Source organism: Lupinus angustifolius, chromosome LG06, assembly GCF_001865875.1.
Source record: "Lupinus angustifolius cultivar Tanjil chromosome LG06, LupAngTanjil_v1.0, whole genome shotgun sequence".
Lineage (NCBI taxonomy): Eukaryota > Viridiplantae > Streptophyta > Magnoliopsida > Fabales > Fabaceae > Lupinus > Lupinus angustifolius.
In genome coordinates this window covers 9,760,861-9,782,070 of record NC_032014.1, presented here as the reverse complement: position 1 = coordinate 9,782,070, position 21,210 = coordinate 9,760,861, and the positions used below count along the sequence as shown (strand labels likewise).

The window sequence follows — 21,210 nt, the reverse complement described above, 5'->3', positions numbered from 1 at the left end:
AGTTCCATGAATGAGAAGATTGTTTCCTTCTACCTTTACTCTCTTCATATTCCTATCATTGTTTTTGATATAATCATCCTCCTATACTAACTAGGTTCTTCTAAAGAGGAATTTTTAATTTATTATACTATTTAATTTTAAAATAAAAAAATATGGACCTTCGATTTCCTTTCTGTCATGGATCTGGACTTTACTACTGTAGAGGACGGATCTAGACTCTACTACTGTAGAGGATCTCAACCCCTCCCATAATACATTGTTGCAACTGAATTTTACTAATTAAGAACATGCACGTGCTGAATTTTGGTACTTGTGCTTACGTGGCAATGTTACAGCTTGAATTGGCTGGTTTCTATCTCCTGGTGCACGAGCTGAGAGCCTGCTTAAGAAGAACACAACCCAAGAGAGAAACTATAGGAGACAGTCACGTGCTCAACACAAAACAATGACTTCAATTATTTTATTTTAATGTTATTGGTATTAGTTATACAAAGAACATGTAACCATTTAATTTTCAATAATAAGAAATGGGTTTTTAGTCATCGACCAATATTTATAAATACATAATTGTGAGACTAAAAGATAAGTTCTTTCTAAAGTGTGACTCCATGCAGGATTCGTAACTTTGAAGACTAATATTGTACACTTTGAAGTTTTAAGAGTCCTATGTTTGGGAGTTTGCAATTAGTTTCATCATCCCAAAATTGTGTTGTTATATTATCATTTAATGCAAATCTTGTTGAAATATTTTTTTGTGGTACTACCAATAATATTTCCTTACACTTTTTGGTAGTGAATTAATCTTTTTTGTGTGTCTGTTGTCTCTCCCAACAAGTTTTACTTTCAAGAATCGAACTTTTAACTTTTTGATCATACTTGGGATATAGTGAGACCTTACATTACTAGACCAATAAATCTTGGTGACATATATAAGCATTTCTACCTTTCCTAACTTCATTACAAAATAAAGGTACATGCCTCGTCTTAAAAATAACATTCTCAAAGAGTTGACGAGTGTTTCATTTTTATAACATTCAGATAGCTCTGCGTTTCATGAAATGGTCATGTGGGACACATATATCAACTCACTTTCTAAGCAGAAACATTTCTGAGGCTGTATTTGGTCACCAAAATTCAACAAAATAAACATTGCATATTATGTAACAAACATTAATATTTCTAGCAAAGTATTACGACATACTATATTTACATATACTTGGCCTCTAGTATTCATGTCTTAGATGCTAGTATATTTTAATTTGTTTTTTGTTCTGATAAAAAAAGAATCTAGTAGGCTTGATCCTACATGATTCAACAAGAGGTCACCCTCTAAGCCTTTCCCACACTTGTGCCTGAAAAGTTGGAGTATCCCCACTAGCATCATCATCTTTTGCTTCAAATGTAATGAAGCCTAGACAACCTTGCCAAACACAAATTTTGCACCCTATAGATGGAACAATATATCAATAATTATTATGTTCACGATGGAACTCTTGTGTTTCTCTCAAATTCTTAAAGTAAGGACAAGAGTTTAATAATAAAAGAAAACAAACAATCCAATTATGTTTTAATAGGATAATAGATTATGTCAATTATTTTACCTAATTAAATTAGCCATGAACATATATTTTATCTAATTAAATTATCTACTAAATTACCCCTAATACAAAACTAATGATTACAACACCATTGACTAAAATCAAATTGATGAGGTGCTCCTATCTTGCATTAACCCACCAAACTTGGATCAAGCCCATTACATGTGTAAAATTCATCGGCATGCGTGAAAATATCACATTATTCCTCAAGATCCGAAAGGCAGATTCAAGAAGGACCACATGCAAATTGGAAATATGTAGATATAATGTTTATCTAAGGTTAGTTTGTAAAGTTACTAAATAAGGATGCATGCATGTCATTATTTTGATAAAATGTATAGAAATTTTAATCGGTTGAGTGATTAAGAATAAATACACTATTGCATACTTAAATTTTTGTCATTAATTACTTTAAAGATAATTATACTTTTAGAAGAGATTTTTCCATTTTGCATCAAGGTAATTCCATAATCTATTTCAACAAAGAAAAATATTACCATGCAATAATTTCTCATAGGGTATCAAGCATCAACCAAAAAATTGAGGAAAGTTACAATGAGTGTGCCCTGTCTAACACAAACTAAACATGAGTTAGTGACTCATAATTGAGAGTCCACTCCTTATTTTTTTATTTTTTATAAATATATATGTATATAAATATTTTCAAGAAGTTTAAGAGACCCTTTTTATATAAATATACATGTATAAACATTACTAATTGCCTTAGAGAAGGAATTCAAATATATTTTTTTATTAAAATATCGAATGACCACCTTTGTGTAAGCTTTTACTTTTTTTTAAAATGTTTAATCAATACCATGAGAGGATAAAGACATGGTAGGATGTGTATGACAAATTTTTATTATGTGGGTTGTTTGGTATACTCCAAATGACTTTGATATAACTATGATAGTATGGTTGCAGTAGTGTAACACTGCAATATTTTATTCTTCTCATTTCTAACTAGATTCATAGGTGGGCAAAATCTTTAGGCAGATAAATTCATTTTTATGGATATATATAGTTTTAAAAGCAGGTACATTTCACTAATATTACTTTATATGGAAAAGTTATGTACATTTCATGTCTATTTACTCATTGCATGCCTTGCCTAATTGCCTTGATCTGATAATATACCAAACGCATAATATATATGAAATCTGTTTGTTTTTTTCCAAAATGTGTTATACATGTCCACTTGCAAAATGAAAGTGTATTTCTTGATTCATATTCATACAATAACACTAGTCTCATAGTAAAAGTGTATTGGCACTATTCTAACCAGCTGCTATCAGCCTATCTAGACACCACACGGTGTTGATTAATCCGCATTTGAGCCGTATAAGACTACAAGGACGACACACCTTTTCCTTCCAAGTATGTAACACAATGCATTTAATAGTTAGATAGACTGAATTAGAGAATGATTGTGCAAAAAATGAGGTAGGATTAGAGGAAATTAGACTGTGAAAACTGTATTAATGTGATAAGCATGCATGATATGAGTAGTTTATTCATTCAGGAAATAAGCATGATGAGCATAATTAACAAACTCTTATGCCAGGATACTACACATACTTTTCTATACATGATTCACCAATAGTAAACTATGATTGATGATTGTTCAAAATCTACAACTGAATTTGACAGAAAATTACTACCACTAAAACGATACTAGTTATATAGTTCAACAGTAGTTAGAAAAATGGAACTATGCTGCTTCAGTGTCCTCAGTCTCCTCCATTTCGAATGATTTAGTATGAAGATCTCTAGTGATTTGATTTGTAGTATCCAAGAAGTACAGAATAAATGAAGTTAAGCAGCAACAAATAAACATGGGTATGGGACCATAAATCCAAAGGACAAGAGGAATTGACAAATAGAATGCCCTTAAGCCAAGAGACCAAGAGTGACTTCCACGGTTCAAGGTTTTCGCAACATATTCAATAAAATCCATTTTGCCTTTAAGTGCAGGACTAGTGATTAAGAAGCTCACATGTGCATAGTATCTAATAGATTGCACATTGCATAGAAATGCAACAAGGAAGCATAGTGAGATCGAAAGGCGTTTTATTGAAGAATTGAGGGAAGTTTTATTGCCGAAAACTAATTTGGTATCGGAGTCATTGTTTGCAAAAACACCAATAAGTGAACTAAGTGTGATTGCTGTAGTAGCTAGGAGAGTTGATGCCATGATGTTGTTGCGGAGTGTTTGAACAGCCAAAACACCATTTTTCAAGGGATTCTGAAAACAATGCAATTGATGTTTGTTATGGAAACTACTGTCATAGTAAATAGAAACAAACTACACATACCAAAATGTCAAAGTAAATAATAATCCAATGCCAATGAACATGGCAGGATTTGTACCCCGATCAGCTTAGTTAACGCAATCCGCTCCTACAGCAGTGCCAACCATTATTGACTCATTAGTTCTATTTCAATACTTGGTATTCAATGACATATCATCAAACACACTTCCAAAGTTAGTTGGGTATGATTCAAACCTAAGATTTGCCTTATTGACATTTAACAAGGACATGCTTGCAACCTTTATGGATCACTTTACTATACTTTCCATGTGAGTTCTTCTACTTTGCTGATCTATTATTGATAAAATTCCATATCAGCCGACCGCACCTAGGGGGCTATGGCTTGGTTGTTGTAGTAAAATTTAATATCAACCTGCAATACATCTGGACCATAAAATTTATTCAAATCAAGACCTTGTTGTCCTATTCATTGCTCAAATAAGCAATCTACAGAAATTTCAACTTACTTCTAAAAACAGAATAAGCAAGAGAAATTCTCATCCGGACGTTAGTGATGGCAAGATTAGCATCAACATTTTATACCACTCAGAGGAGGCAAATCAGCGATCAAAACAATTGCGACGTGTACATCATACATATGATGTCTATATTCACAAAGACTAATGCATCTGATTTACAAGTCGATCAAATGAGATTAATTAAAGATTACAGTATGATTGTATATCTACTTTGGATTACTAGAAACATTGTCTTAACTCTGGAATATTAATTCATTAACAACTAAACTAATCCAGAAAACCTTAACATTATGGGTAAATCACTTGTCAACGCTTATCGTAGTATAATGACCATGTGGTGAGACCACGACTACAAGAATGCAGAGCACCTTCTTTAGAATGACTATTGAAGCAATCCAATATTGTTCTTAAAGGGCAGATAGAGTACTTGTCAAATTCCTTTCATAAACATGCATCAGTGAATCCATGGAACCAGGAAAAAGATCCATGTAATAAGGTACTACATGTCTACATCAATTACTCATCAATCATTAATTAGTATCTGCAAGACCTATGGGCTTATGGCCTTCAAGTTCATACAGATTATGATTCTAGAAGTTTGTCCCTTCATTTGCAGAGTAAGAATATACCATTTTCCTTCAAGACCTTTCTGGTTTTTCAGATTCAAGCAAGAACACAGTAGAAATGAGCATCCATACTGGCTACTCTTTTCTACTAGAAAATCATAACAGATTATATTTGTTCTGACACGAATATGCAACATTCATCCATACATACATCCACACGTGTGCGCACACACTCACATGATGAACAATTTTAAATTCACTACATTCCTTTGGGTTACCTACATAAAGCTCAACTTCATCACAAAATTTCCCTTTCCCTATATCTACATATTTAAGCAGCACTACAGAGCTTGGTGAAATAAACTTTAGTTCTAATAAACTAAACTAACTGGCTCTCACGATTCATGGCATAAATAACACCTCAGAAGATTGGTGTTTTCCCTTCATTTTAAGATGAAATTTTTTCATCTCCCCACAAAGAGAATAACTTACTTCAATAAGCTTATGACTGTCCTATAAGCTATCTTTAGCTTATTTCAATAAGCTTATCAAATAAGTCAACTAAAACAAGTTGTTTTTAGTCCATTCCAAAAAACATTGTTGAATATGCTTACATCATAATTAGCTATAAAGGCAAAATCAAATCCAATTTCCTTAGAAAAGTGTAATGAAAATAGCAAATAGCTCATAGTCAAAAACAAAAATAACAATTGTAACAAACTGATATACAAGTACATAAAGAGAATGAGATTACTAACACTCATCATAGAAAGAACCCATTGATAACGAGAGAGCTCATTCAAGCCAATAACAGTGCGAGATGGGAAACGTATTATAGTGTATAGAAGCCAAACATGATATATTCCCAACATTAAAAGTCCTATAGGGACTAGTACATAATCTAAATCATGCACTTCCATTCCTTAACTCAATCAGAATGCTTCTTCACTTCAAACTTTACCTTTCACCTTAAAATACTTAACACTCCAATTAATGTTGTTGTGTCAGATACACGTCTACTTCACCATACCCACCTTTCACATTCTTGGACTTAGCTTCCACTTATACTACCACTCAATCACAAAAACTTTCCTTTATGGTTCTAAAAGTGTGTGTGCACAAACTACTGAAGAGGGTCTAGTTTGTCCCTTCACCATGTATAGTTGTTTGCAATTGATGCATTACTACTTGTATAATCCAATGTTAATAAAGAAATAATTATCAATTTTATATATAAAAGCTGAGACAGCTTCATTTTGGTTGAATTATCATGTTATAGACCAACAATGCGTTAGATTAGTGGTGTAATGTCATGTAAATTCCTAGAAAAATAGGTTAAAAATTCAATTTTTGAGAGCGGCATTTACTAGGAGGAGTAATCCTGCATCCAAAAGAGATTAATTCTTTATCTATAAGGTGAAAGGATATCTTTCATATGAGCCTCTGCACTTTTTTGCCCAATCTACATTCTACACACGAAACGTTTCCATTTGCCTTTAGTTGATGTTTCTTTTGCTTAATTTATTTTCTGGCTAAGTTAGTGGCTTCACTTTCATGTTTTAGGTAGGGTATAGGAGAGTACCTCAAATAAACGAGCATCAAGGTTACGGATCGTGTTGTCAGTTTGATTTTGTAGGGGAAGGAAGAAAAAATGAAGACTTCAAAGTCTCTCATAAATCTCTTTTAAATCTCTCTCTTCCCTTTTCTTGGCTTCCAAAAACTCACTCGCAAAACAGATTCAATATCAAAACAAATATATAAACCAAGGTCATTAAGTAAATTGCACTGCCTTTGAAAGCTATCAAGTATCAAGTTTATCATAATTTGCTGTCAATTTACTGCTGTAGCCGCACTGCACACTTGCTGCAACTCTTGAAAACTTATTTTTATCATTTTCATTACTTTTATTGGCAGAGCACAAAATTCAAATGTTGGGTGTTCAAAATAGCACTTTCATATTCACATAATCCTTGCATGAAGGAACTAGGTTGATAATTTAATATCAGGTTTTAGATTGTAATTATGTTATGATGATTGAGAGTATAGTGTAATATAGTTGTCATGCAAATGATGTTACAACATTATAAAGATTCCAAGTCATGTCATAAATATGAGACGATGTGACCCAAAATATTAAAGTCCAGGAGGCAATTTCAACTTTTCTCAAGATTTATTAAATATATATTAAAAATGTATGAGTTTTATATATAATATTTATCATTTATGTTTTATGCGTATAAACTAATTATATATAAATCTTTACTTTAATTATATATATATATATCACCCTATTTTATCTTGGTATGAAGAAAGACTATGTAAATGTTCCACTAATCAGTTTTTTTGTTTAAAAATATATATTTGCTCTAGACATTGACCGGTTGACCCAGTAAAATGTAAATGGAGCACGTGAATAAGAAAATGGGATGCTCTGACACTTAACAGAATATAAGATAGCTAATGTTTTGGGGTGATCTTTTTTGTGCCCCATTTACACCACATTATTCCAATATCAGAACCAATTTAATTTCTTTAATAGTGTGGGTCACTAATAAGAACTGATCCTTAAGCACAAGTTTGATGTAAAGTGATGTCAAATTAAAAGCAAGAAATGATGTTTCAGAAGTCAAGAATCATTTTCATATATAATATGACAATTTACAACTAGCATGCCTTGCATTTTTAAGGTAAAAAGATAGGCAAATTTTAGAATCAGCTTGAGCATCCAGAAAAATTATTGGATGGTCTCTAATCAATAGTCCAAAATATATCTATTAATCATGTATACACCAACAAGTTTAGTTCCCTCTTAAAGGGGTAAAAGCAACAGTTTCAACTAACTACACTTCCAAGGGTGTTGCTGTATATTTGGGTTATTTATAAATCAGTTAGAATAGTTTGCGTTGTCAACAACTAGTTACTATCTCATATTCTATATAAACCACACTATTACACACTTGATTCATCCATTGAAATTTCAGTTTCTAGCTCCTTGCATTTCTCTTCTCTCTACCATGTTTTCCTACAAAGGGAAAGATATTTAAATATTTCATCTTTTGAAAAATACAGCAGAGTAAAGCATTATAGAAAAAATGGATCCTGTCCTCAATCAGCATAACAGTTCACCAAGGTTCCATTCCATGAGATTATTTAAACTGCTCATTCAACTATTTCCATGAAATTTTATTCCATAAGTCTAATAACACAATTTAGAGATTTTTGTTGTTACTGTAGCTTCCAACAATTCTAAATGAACACGAAATTATATTTACTGGCTGAGTCATGACTAGATCGCTCTCTTTAAGATGTTTCGTGACACTGCCCAAAATGGATAAACATAGTGTTTCGAATACACTTACCTTTACCCTAATATAACTATTAGTGTTCATTCTCGAAATTCTCATAATATAACTACTTATGTCAATTATTTTCCAAAATAATAATTACCAATGTCAATTTTCTAAATGTCCACAATATTTTCCTCAATCTAACTACTAGTGCTAATTCTCGAAATTTGCTAGTTCTCAAAATTCCGACAATTTGGTTGTCAGTGCAATTTTTAGTATCACAGAAAGGAAGAGAGAGAAGTTTGCCGTAAAATATGAGGGAGAAAGTGCAAGAAAATATGAAGGATGAGGTATTTATAACATATGATTTTTTTGAAGTTTGTTTTTTTAAAACTCTTCAATACGGGACTTCAAAAAAAATTTAGATTTCACACCCAACAATTTTTACTAATAAATTTCAACAAATGGAGAAATTTTACTCAACCACAATTTTATTCAATAACTTTAGAGTTGGTTTTATATGCTAATAATAAACATCACATGTGTCATTCATCCAACTATACAGTTTCAAGTTTTAATAGGTTGACATAAATTGACATTCAAACCTAAAGGCTAATGGACTTGCTTCAATTATTACATCAATTTGCTCTATAGATTTGTGGAATGTGCACTCCGTGATGGAGCAATTGGAGCCTGTAGCGGTGCAATAATGTCCTTATAGCAGAAAGCATAATGTGCATTTCATTATTTTACTACCATTCTTGTATGGATTGTCTTGAGTCAATTAATAGAGATGAATGCACCATGTGCCTGTCACTGACGTAGAAAAACATGTTTAAGGCAGTGTTGTGAAAACAAGGTAGAGTCGACAGTTCGACCGGTCTAATCGTTGACCGGACTTGAAAACGGCTCTAATTTACTGTCTTAATGAAATGAGAGTTGGATTACTTTGAACCATAAAAAATTTCTGTCCAACCATGTTAAACACAGTTAAACTGGATTAATCCGAGAAGTAAAATAAATGATTCACTTAAAACTTAAAAAATAGAACACTCTGATAATATTTTGTTTTACTTCAGTCCAAACAATATGAAATTAATTATATAAAGTTTTATATTTATATATAATTATATATTTATAAATAAAAATTATTAATTATATATTAAGTCATTTGTCAGACCGGACAATTTAACTGTTTAAACTAGTTAAACCTAATACGGGATATCTTCTAGTTTGACATTCGGTTCAAGTTTCACAACATTAGTTTAATGCATCTATCACATATTAAACTTTTTAATAGAATAAAATATGACTGAGTTAAAAATTCTTTCCAAAACAAAACTTAGAAAATTGACTTTTTTATAGCTGGGATCCATCAAAATTATTTATCTCCATATGAGAAAGTGACTGAAAGTGAAATAATAAAATTAACCCTCTCTAATTACTGTATATGTTATACTATTATTCCTTTACATGCCTTTTCCATATTATTTTCTTTTTATATTTTTGTTTAAAATTATATTGACATAATTTTTACAATAAATTTTAAAATTGTAAATCTTAAAATTTTAATTAATAATAAAACATTTTCATGTTCATTTTAGTTATATATATTTTTGTCAATCATAAATTTATATTTATATTTTTTCTTCTCTTTATCTTATATTAAACAATAAAAAATCTACTATATTTCTCTCCATTTTCTTTTTTACCTCTTTCTTTCTCCATTTTATTTCTTCTCTAATTTTCTACTCTTCAACCAAACAAAGTATGGGTCTTAGTGCTTACTAGATTAGAACTCTGTAAGGTGGAAAGTTGGAATTTGGGGTGTGCCTAACAGGAATGGGAATCAGCTACATCTACCAACCTTTGCCTAACAAGGAGAGCTGAGAGGGTCATGACATATTAGCCCTAAATTTATTAAATAAAATTTGATTGACAAAGTTATTTTTTTTTATGGAAAATGAGGAAATTGTGTGGCTATGGACTATCACACTTTGTGTGTGTTTTACTAACCTAACTGATTCTTTTAGATTATGTAATATTTAATATCAAAGTTTGAATAAGATATAAATTTAAAAGTTGGGTGAACTCTAAAATTTTAATATCTTATCTGTATTATTTTGTTTACCAAATAAACCTAAAATAAAATTATAAAATATACTAAAACCATTATATCATTTAAAAAACATATTAACAAAATAGAAAAGTAAATATATTTAATTATTTTTTTAAATAGACCATTATCATGGAGGATGTTTGCACTTGCTACCTGCTCAAGGTTGGAAGAACATCTTATGTCTTATAATAAGTGTCACTTCATGTGATATAAATAAACTATTAATATAGAGTAACACTCATTGTGAGACAGCAAATATGTATCCCTCAAATTTGCCAGTTGGTCTAGTTTGGAAAATAAAATTTATATTTTTGGAATCATTAAATATCATTAAGTTGTAGTAACTCATAACATTTTATTTTCTCACCCATTGATTTCCACCTTTTATTTGTATCCTTGTCTCCAATCCTTTATAAACATGTTTGTTGTCCGTTTGTTACAGTTAGTTTAGTGTTGTTAAAACCGTATCAGTTATCAAATCGGTCAGTGTATTAGTATAATGATACAATGATTCAATAAGTGGTTTAGTAATTAGACCACATGTCGTTTAAATCGGACATATGTGCTTATATTTATATATATATAAAAACCTATAACAAAAAAAAATTAAATAGGTAAATACTCAAATTTATAATCCATATTCATAATCTACTCAAAATTTACATAAACAAACAACTTTAAGTCTTTAACAAATTCAAAGTCTAAATTACAAAACATATATCAATCTAAAAATGTCCCTTAACAACTGCAAAATATAAATAAATGACACAAGTTCACAACGCACTCTATAAAACAAATAAATTAGGAGTTTTAACATTTAACATCAAGGAGTCAAAGTTGTCTCATATCGATATTATATTTTTGCATCAAATCCTATCTTCAGATAGTACTCCAAAATTACATAAATGTCACTAAGATTACAAACGAATGTTAGGAACCAAAAGATGTAATCTAAGTATATACTGGAAGCATGTGTCTTCAAGTGTTGGAAAATGGTCGGAAAGATGAGTCACTAGTTTTAAGTGTTTTTAAAAAAAAATATGTGTATAAAAACAATCCGGTTTAGTCAAATACTGGTTGGTTCACCGGTTTTGGCTAATTTTTGACCGATTTTGACCAGTTTTGATATTTGACGAGTTCAACATTTGTACCATACCAATTAGGGGTCCAATTCACCAGTTTTCCGATTAAACCGACCGGTACGGTATAATTTTTATATCATTGTTATAAATAATACATATATATAACATGAGGATGAATTATATATTTAGAGCATTTCTTGATACACAAAAATACAAAGAGCAATAATAATAGAGGAACAATGTGATTTGACAATTTCCACGTGTAACAATACATCGTATTTGTAAGAACTGAGCTTTTTATCTTGTGTAAACTCAATTTTTAGTCTGTTTTCACAACTGAACATATTACCCAACATCTAAAAGAGAACAATATATTGATTTCTAGAAACATTTTTATTTTAAATTACATCTCTATTGAAGTGTTAAATTGATCTTGGTAATAAAAATGGAAGGCTAAATAAAGCAACAAAGGGTTCAGTTTTTATTGTCTTATTGTGGAGAAGATTCATATATTCTTCTCATTAATTTTATGGAGTACAAATTTTAGAATGGGATTGAGTTTTTGAGAGGATGGTAGAGCTACTCTATGTTCAAAAACCCATATTTTTCTAAGCAATGGACACCACCACTAACATCATAATTGACACATTCTCAAAATCGATATATCCTTAATTATTAAAATTTTAATTTATATATATTCTACAATCAAACACAAGAAATAACATAAAGAGTGACAGAACTTTGTAGGCCGATTTATTTATTGGTGGTCCAAAATTTATACTTCTTCAATTACCATTAAAAATTGACATATTAATTAATACAACAACTTTGGCCACTTTCTTGAAAATTTTCTCCTACTCAAATACCACAACTGGTTTAATTGAAGGCATTGATAAGTTTTACAAATACTATGGATAGACTAATATGAATAGTTCTACTTTGACTTTTTTAGAAGGTTTCTTTCACTTGAAATGTGATACTACTATATATTCAACATAATTTATAGTTTTATACCATCCATATTTTTTTAATGAAAGATAAGAGTGTGGAACAAGTTCTTTGCGCTGATTACTCAGAGCACATGCAGCAGCAAACATATCACAAAATCTAATCAACCAAAAACGTCAAATCATTCAGCAATAATTACACTATAATTACGTGAAAAATTCAACTATAGGTTCAGATTGAATACATTATTTCTTACTTATACATGCAACGAATTAAAACAGGGACAAAATTAATTAACAAAATAAGAAAAGAAAACAATTGTAAAAGGTCAAGGATATCACAGGTCACAAGTTTCTGCCCACTCCAACCAAACAAGTCTTTATCATTTCAATATCTAAGGTATCCGGGCAGCCCAAAAATCCAAAAAAACGCGTTCATCAAACCTGCCCTATTGCCTCCATACCTGCCCGCTGAGCTGTATTTCCATTTCTATCCTCAACCAAAAGAACCAATTGATCATAAAATAATCTCATTATTACTATTTTTAATAGTGAAAAAGATATATGCATCGACAATGTATGAGTTTTATACACTATCACTTCATCATCCACCATTTATATTTAATCATCAACGACTCTTCAAAAAAGTAATCCAAATGAACAATGGACGATGTAGTGACCGTGCATAAATCGTTACATTGACCGTGCATAGATATTCCACTCATTTTAATACTCTTTTGCATGTGCATGTGCTTTCTCATCTATTCTTTGCTTCCAACTTGATCAATCATATGTGCAAGAATTCTTTAAGGAAAGTGGAATATTAAGCTTCTTGGCATCCAAAGTGATGGAACATTCAATGTTTTTGTAGTATTTTGGCTTTACCAATTTCCCAAGCACATAAGCTTTAGATCTAATCACAAAGCTTAATTTTAGTGGCACTGGCACTGTTGGCATACCCGTTGAGCTGCTAAGACTAGCACCACTTCCATATAGTGGGATCCTGGTTCCCATTACTGCCACAGTCACTAACTTCTGGCTCTTCCTAGATTGATAAAATGTCTTCAGCTGCATCAACAACAACAATAATAACCACTTTATGCATTAGTTTCTATCTAAAACAATATATAATTAACCTAAAGAGTGATACAATGAATTTGTTTCCCAAAAAGGCTAAATCTTGTTTGGTTATGAAATGTATATATTTCTTAAAAAGTATGCTAGTTCATTGGGTATGATTTTATAAAAACTTTCAATTCAGCCAGAAGATTTATCAATCATAAGTATTTGGGGCCTAAATCTTCTAAAACAGATTCTACAAATCATAATGCTAAATAAAGTATCAATTAAAAAATTCAATAAATTCAAACAAGATTTCTAGGAGGAATTATTGCAGAATTAAATAGGAAGATTTAGAATTACAGTGATTTTATGAAATGTGTATATTTCTTATAACAAAAATAATAAAAAATCAAACATGTTCCATCACATTTTAAGCAATTTTAGTAATATGTCTTACATTTCCAGAAGCGATCACAATTTCTGAATAGGTTAGATCCAAAGGTGTTGAAGTAACATGAACTCCAAAGAACGTGCCAGTGTTGCGGTAAGTGAATTTCACAGTAGAATTCATAGAGATCATATCAGTTGCAACACCAGTAGCATCAGAACCAGCTTGAACTTGAACATGATCAAACTTTATGCTCTACAAAACAAAAATCTGTTAAATACCCATTTCATAATTCGTCAAAAAGATCCAATCTTGGTAAGAAACAAACCTTAACAACGATCTCAGGCTTCATGGGTCTACTAGCACCCCAAAGGATGAGAGAAAAGAAAGAGAAGAGAACAAAGAAGCCAAGAACAAAGGCAAGGAAGTAATAACGACGTGAAAGAGTTCTATGATGATCTTCATTTTGAAGAAGAAGGTCTTCTTCATCAATAACATCAATTGGTTTTTGATGCGGTTTTCGATTGTTGTTGATTTTGCGTGAACCAGAGAAGCGACTTGAAGAAGATTGACGAGAGTGGCGATCAAGAGAAGAGTGAGAGTGCGGTGGGGACCCCATTGGGCTAAGAACTGGGGTAGAGTGAAACGACGCCGTTGTCTTTTCTCCATCATGTGAGTCCCTTGAAGGGCTTTGAACAAAGTATACAGGACGACGTGGGGATCTTGTTGGAGATGATGCATCTAGGCTTGTTACCTCTGAATCTGTCTTTGCATGCATTGTGTTGTCAAAGAATGAATCTGATAGTGATTATGTTTCAAATCTTAGATCTGTTTTATTCTGTTACTAGTGTCTCCTATAGCAGTGTTCCAAGAATGATGATAGTAAGAATCATTTTATTTGGCTTGGTGGGGGTGGAATGTGGTGTTAAAAAATACATTTAAATTTTGACTAACACTAAAAAATGTTTGTATTTAAGAGATTAATTTGGAAATGCTTGTTAAGTATGAGAAAAGGAGGAAGATGAAAGAAAGGTGAAGAAGTAATGGCATGACAGCTACATTACAGTTGTCACAGAACACAACACGAATCTGCTTAGCAGTTGCGGATTGAAGTCACATGCACGTGCAAACTTGTACGCGACATCACATTGTTTTTTTGTTTATTAGTTTTATGCCTATTCATTTTTGCTCTTATTGTAATTATGAGCCAATAAGATAACTTATTACAATAATTTTTTAGTTGCACCTTAACATTATTGCCCCTATTGAATATTTGAATATAGAATATATAGAACTCTTATTAAAGTGGTTGAGATGATGGATTAGCTGCTGTTAGTGCTTGTACTTTTCGGTTGGGTTGATCAATTTTTTCTCTCTATGGTATTGATATCTCCTCAATTATTGATCAGATGATAGTAATTTAGGGTTAAGGGCTATGAAACATAGATTCGCCAAATACCCTTGTGTGTTGGTGTTCGACATATATCCGACACGGATACATTCAGATTCGTGAGTGAATGATACGTGTCCATAGAGTATTCAAAAATAATAAAAAAATAAAAAAATAAAAATAAATATCAAGACACGTATCAGATTCGTTTTCAATAAAATATAGGATATATAGATTCATTTTTATGAAAAGATAGATTTGTTTTCAATAAACACTCACTTATTTAAAGGTCACATCATACCAACTTACCATCACACCACATTGACCCTCGAATAGCTGGTACTTTCCGATCCATAATGTCGCCAGCCAGTGCTTAGCGTTATTGCCTCTACCCGCCATAGGTATATTGTGAAGAGCAAACAAAAAAAAGGCTTACCTTTCTTACTTCTTAATTTCTTTTCGCTTAGTATGTTTATAAAGAGAAGAGGATGTGTGAGTATTAATAGAGAAGATAAATAAATGACTTACCTGTATTTCTTAGTAGAAGAGAAGAAAGAGGGTAGGAGATAATATTTTGATATACACATATAATTTTATCATATTTTATGTATTTTTTATTAATTTATACGTATATCCCTGAATATATCGTATCCTACATTTTAGAAAAAATACGTGTCGACGTATGGGATACGTATTGTATCCGATACACGTATCCATATCTGTGCTTCATAGATTAATGGTATTCTCTAAGATCGGTAATAAATTTTGGTTTTTGTTATTTGATGTAGGTTGTAGTCTTCTTCAATAAAGAAGAATTAGATAATACCACTAATCAAAAACCACAATCATTTAACATACTCTAGACGCCAACAAAAGTGCTAAAAAGAACATTGATTTATAGTAATATGATATGTGGTTATCTTTGATATGTGTATAAATATGTGATACATGATATGTTACTCTATTAAATATATGGTATGTTGAGATATATTTAGTAGGATAAAAATTTAGTTATTATACATTTAAGTTTTTCAAAACTTACTTATGTTTTTAATGAATGATTAAATCGGTTAAAGTAAATACATTTAAAAACGGATTAAATGAAGTTTTTACCATATTAATTGGCAACCCACCGCGTTTAAAAAGGCCGAAAATCAGAGAATCAATTCTCACGAATTGATGAGCGAATTATGTCACTAAACTTGAAACAATTATAGTTTGCTCAGCAACAATGATGTGTGATTATGGAAAATAAGTATGTCGGTACCACTGATTTGTATAGGATGCACTTGAAGTAGCAGAGTTTAAGGGTACATAGCTATTGTAGGAACTAGAATCTGAATGGTGAAGATCTAAGCCATTGTTTGTAATGGGCGATTGCAAATCATTTTTCGTACTCCTATGCCAGCCATTTTGTGGAAGTGTTTTTATACTTTCAGCAAATCATTCACTATTGATTTATTAACCACCATTATTGACTGCCAAACAAAAGTAATACGATACAAATCAACGGGTTGATGATGGGCTGATAGTGTAAAAAATTTTACACGGTGCATAGATTTTAAACTCTTTGTGGAAGGGAAAGGGATATTGGGTACTTACAAATTCCTAAGTAGATATGGTAGTTGTTTAGGAAACATGTCAAGTTAATCATCAACTTAAAGTATAGAGTATTTATTTTAAGATGAACCTCACTCAAGTGTATTTCTGAGACTTTTACACCTCCTACTATCCTTTATCTGTATGATATTTTTTCATGCTGATATTCTACGCTATAGTAGACAAGTCAACTGAATAATATGGGGTATAGATTCTGATTTCCAAAATTGATCTCTGATGAGAAACGAAAATTGACTTAAGTTGTATAATTTTAGGACCTAGAATAGAATTTTCCTATAGCTACAAGACAGTGATGAGGTCTACTTAAAGCAAAGCTCAGTATGAAAGTTCATCACACTCATCCTCTGTCTTGCACACAGCATAAAAAATTTAAGGACCTTGAATACATTATTTAGTATATTATCCTTGTGCTAATGTTCAAACAACTTGGGTGGCCTAGTTCATGAAGCTCCACTTAGTAGGGTCTGAGAAGGGTAGATATACGAAGCCTTACCCCTGCAAGTGTAGAGGTTGTTTCAGGAATTTGAACTTCTGACCTCGTAATCACTAAGCAACAACCTTACTGATGTGTCAAGCTTACCTTGAACGTTCAAACAACTTGAATGACTTAAATTTCTTGTTATTGCAATGTTGCAGAAGTTGTGTCTAAAACTCTTCAGTTCCACTAAACACATACAAATAATTTGTTGCTGATCTGATAACTTTATAATTTATTCTATACACTACTTGTTGAAAAACAATGGATAATGATGAACAAAAAATAAAATAAAACACAGCCACCATAGTGTGATCTTAATACACCATGAACAACTTCCTAGACTCAAAGCTCACAGCATTATGCATGAAAAACCATACCTACTGGTGCAATAGCTCAAGGGCTTTCAGCAATGTAGGCTTAAACCTTTTAACATCAAGCCTTACATTTTGTTTGTCGAAATACACAGTCTTAAATGTTTCCCAACTTATCTTCCCAATTGGTGGGGGGTCCTTCAAAATTATATGGTCTAGAGGGTATTGCTGTATAAGAGTGCTCTCTTCCAATCTTATTTTGTATTCCAAGTACTTTAGGTTCATATCCTTTGAGGGCTCAGCAAAGTCATTTTTAGCAAGCCACTCAACGCTACCGTGAGGCAAAACTTGGACGAAAACTGCATTTTCGGGTAGGAAAAGTATGTTAGTGAGACCAGCACCATGAACTCCCATTAGAACATCACAGGAATTCACAGCATTTGCAAAGCTAGACATGCTCCCTCCTCCTTCCTTAATAATGACAATGAAACCCAATCTTTTAGCCATTTTTGCTATTTGAGCTATATTAGTGAAGGATCTTGATCTTTGTCTTGAAATAATCAGCAGCCTAGGCTTCTTAGGTTGATCATCTCTGATTTTGATCGCTTGAACTCTCTTTAATGAATATGAACTTCTCAAAAAATCCCTGAAGTCTTTCATGGAATATGAATACTTTTGAGGGTCAATGCTCAGCTCTTTTCGGTACCTCTTGAGGCCAACACTCACACTCAGAAAGCAATGAACTTCATCATCGCTATCAATGTCTATAATGTCATAGTTGGAGAGCTTGTTAAGAACCGGTTGGTACTTTAAAATCCACCAAGGTCTCTTATCAGTTATGATGAATTGTACTTCTCCATTAAAATGTCTACAAGTTAAAAAAAGTGGAATAAGAACATCAGTGAATTCATGGAAGTGGTTGCCAATGTAGCCTCCAGTGGAAAACAGAACAGTTGGAATGCTGTGATTTTTAGTGCACTGAGGGACTTTCTGGCTAACTTTTACTGGCTTCACTGACCACTCTCTTACTTGTACCATTGCATATGCATCATCCTTCCTGGCATAAGGCCTTATTCGCCATGAAATGTTTTCGGCCGAGAGGGTTGTTTCAGGTGACACAATGTAAACAGATGAGGATTTTCCGTGGATTCGGATATCTCCTTGAGATTGGCAAAAATCAGTTCTTTCTTCTGAAGTGCACAGTGACTCCAATTTCTTTGTTTCTATTTCTTCAACTGCAAAGTAAAGAATGGTTGCTTACATATACAAGTTATTGAAGAATACTAAGGATGTTTTGTTTGTATATATCACTAATCAACAAGTGGAGTTATTTTAGATATCTTTCAAGTTCCATCCTTATTGAGACAAGTAAATTTTACCTTCAGCTTTTTGTGGAGAGCTTCTGGTGCCATTGGTGAGAATATTCTTTGTTACATTTTCTTCATCTGTAAAATAAAGGATTTGTCAAAATCATTATCTTCCACATTCCATTTAATTACCATCCTAGAGTTAATTGCCTTTTCTCCCTTTTATGGTTAAACCAAAAGTAAGGCTAATGCTTTGTCAATGAACATGATTTATGATAGAGTATTATGACATTATTCAGTCCATGTAGCTGAGTCTGCCTAATGGAATTAAAGTTCGGCTGTTGTTTTCGTTAGTTAAACCAAAATTACAGATAATTTGAACTAGATCATATTGTTTCAAACTTCTTGTTACCTTTGGCTATTTGTTGAGAGCTTCTGGTGTCATTGAAAAGAATCTCCTGTAAAACGCTTTCAGCTGTCAAATGAAGGATACTCACAAAGTTAAAGGTCTATCTCAAATCCCTTCAACCTTCTTGAGATTTAGAAAATCTTACCATCATTCATTTGTGGAGAACTTTTAGTGTCATCAACAATTTTGGCTACAACGTTTTCAACTGCAGACCAAAGAATCATCACATATATACAGATGTGAGACTCTTGTGCTTCAATACAAGTATATTTAGCTTTAATACTTGAGCTTATTTTTGAACTAGCTCAACTTGTGTTAACTCTATTAATATGACTCATTGTATCTTACCTTTAGCTGTATGTGGAGAACTGCTGGTGTCATTGACCATGAACATTTTGGTGTCAACAACAAGTGAGAGCTTTAGGCTCACTGTGCAGGACAAAAATGAAAGTTAGATATATACTTTATGGCTACTACAACCATTTTACAATGAGAAATGATTTGTGTAATCTGCATTTCATGCCAAAACATTGTGGAGTAAAAACAATACCATGCATGCATGCTTGTACATGAAAAGTGGCTAAAAAGCAAGAATTAAGCACTCACAAACATGAATAGGACCCAAGTAAGGCTTAAACACAGTGCAAAGACTCAAAACTAAGAGCAAACAGAACAAAAATGCTCCACATCTCAATCTTTTCTGCTCACGACGACTAAAGCTTTTGGCGAATATTGTATCGTACATTTTCAATCACTCAAGAACTCAACTCTATGTCAGGATCACAATGTCATCTGACAAACAGAATCAGCTTATGATCAAAAGCTGATTTGTGGAAGACCATGAAAATCTTTAAGGACTTGAGTGAAGTAAAGTTTTTGAGACATTTGTATATGATAAATGGAGGAAGGTTGAGGTACATTTTTCTATTCCATGTTGGCTCCCACGTAGTAGTTAGCTCTTGAATTTGAAGGATTTTCCAAAACTAGTATAATAATATAAGGATTGAAAGGGACTTTATGGTTGACTGCTAAGACAAAAAATCATTTTCAATGATTGGTATTTTGGTGAGGTTATACTTATATACTTACACCTGAAACATTTATAGCAGGCTTTGGAACCTTTCTTTGAAAAGTACTCACCAACTAAATCTTGATTAAAATGTTGATATCAATTATTGCAGTTCTTGTTATCACTAGATTACTATACTTAGTGACACATAACTCAAGTGAACATTTTACTTGCAGAATCAACTTGTGTATGTAAAGAGCAACTTAGTTAACTTAGCAAACAAATAACCTGCAGGGACAAACAATCAACTATAATATCTAAAAACCAACAAGACGTTGATCTAGTAGTATAAGGTCCCACTAGATCCCTAAGATAACTAAAATGTCGAGGGTTCGATTCCTGGGAGCGACATTTGTTGGGATGGGCAGTCATGCACACCGAAAGGGATTATTTCCTTACTGATAAGGTGGGGAGAAACCCTTGATAATACCAAAACAATATCTAAAAGGCATTGCATTCTTGAATGATTAAAGTGTAAAAATGGGACAACCTCTCAGTTTTTATTGATTGGATTTCTCTGTTTACTTTGTTATGTTACATTATGTAGCTTGGAAAATGTATATAGATAAAAGAACATGCTCAGTGTTAGCACCATAGATAGCAATTTCACGTGACAATAACAAATGCTTGGAATGAAACTTATCGAATACACTCTCCTTCACATGTGTGAAGAGGAACAAACGTAAATTGGAAAACAACTAAGGATAATGTTTCATGAACATGAAAAGTACAACATTTGGTGTTTCTTTGATTTTTTGAGTATATGTGAAAAACATATATATAAAG

General features: G+C 32.1%; 3 protein-coding genes across 7 annotated transcripts; all 3 read right to left on the bottom strand.

Moving 5' to 3' along the window:
• On the bottom strand, positions 3,270-6,116 carry LOC109349712. The gene is made up of 2 exons (XM_019590640.1): positions 5,714-6,116; positions 3,270-3,843 (listed from the first exon to the last, which is right to left on the bottom strand). The coding sequence occupies exons 1-2, from the start codon at positions 5,873-5,875 to the stop codon at positions 3,310-3,312; spliced, it is 696 nt and encodes a 231-aa protein (XP_019446185.1). The 5' UTR covers positions 5,876-6,116; the 3' UTR covers positions 3,270-3,309.
• Positions 12,552-14,819, bottom strand: LOC109349710. 5 transcript variants are annotated; one of them, XM_019590634.1, is made up of 5 exons: positions 14,169-14,819; positions 13,910-14,095; positions 13,123-13,458; positions 12,912-12,941; positions 12,552-12,878 (listed from the first exon to the last, which is right to left on the bottom strand). In XM_019590634.1, exons 1-3 carry the CDS (start codon positions 14,616-14,618, stop codon positions 13,174-13,176), a joined length of 921 nt encoding a protein of 306 aa, XP_019446179.1. In that variant the 5' UTR covers positions 14,619-14,819; the 3' UTR covers positions 12,552-12,878; positions 12,912-12,941; positions 13,123-13,173. The 5 variants fall into 5 exon arrangements, with proteins under 5 accessions (XP_019446179.1, XP_019446181.1, XP_019446182.1 ...); XM_019590636.1 differs by having other exon boundaries at positions 12,552-12,934; positions 13,116-13,458; XM_019590637.1 differs by having other exon boundaries at positions 12,552-12,919; positions 13,120-13,458.
• On the bottom strand, positions 17,288-20,664 carry LOC109349709. Its single transcript, XM_019590632.1, has 6 exons — positions 19,962-20,664; positions 19,704-19,784; positions 19,501-19,560; positions 19,359-19,421; positions 19,019-19,084; positions 17,288-18,874 (listed from the first exon to the last, which is right to left on the bottom strand). The coding sequence occupies exons 1-6, from the start codon at positions 20,098-20,100 to the stop codon at positions 17,706-17,708; spliced, it is 1,578 nt and encodes a 525-aa protein (XP_019446177.1). The 5' UTR covers positions 20,101-20,664; the 3' UTR covers positions 17,288-17,705.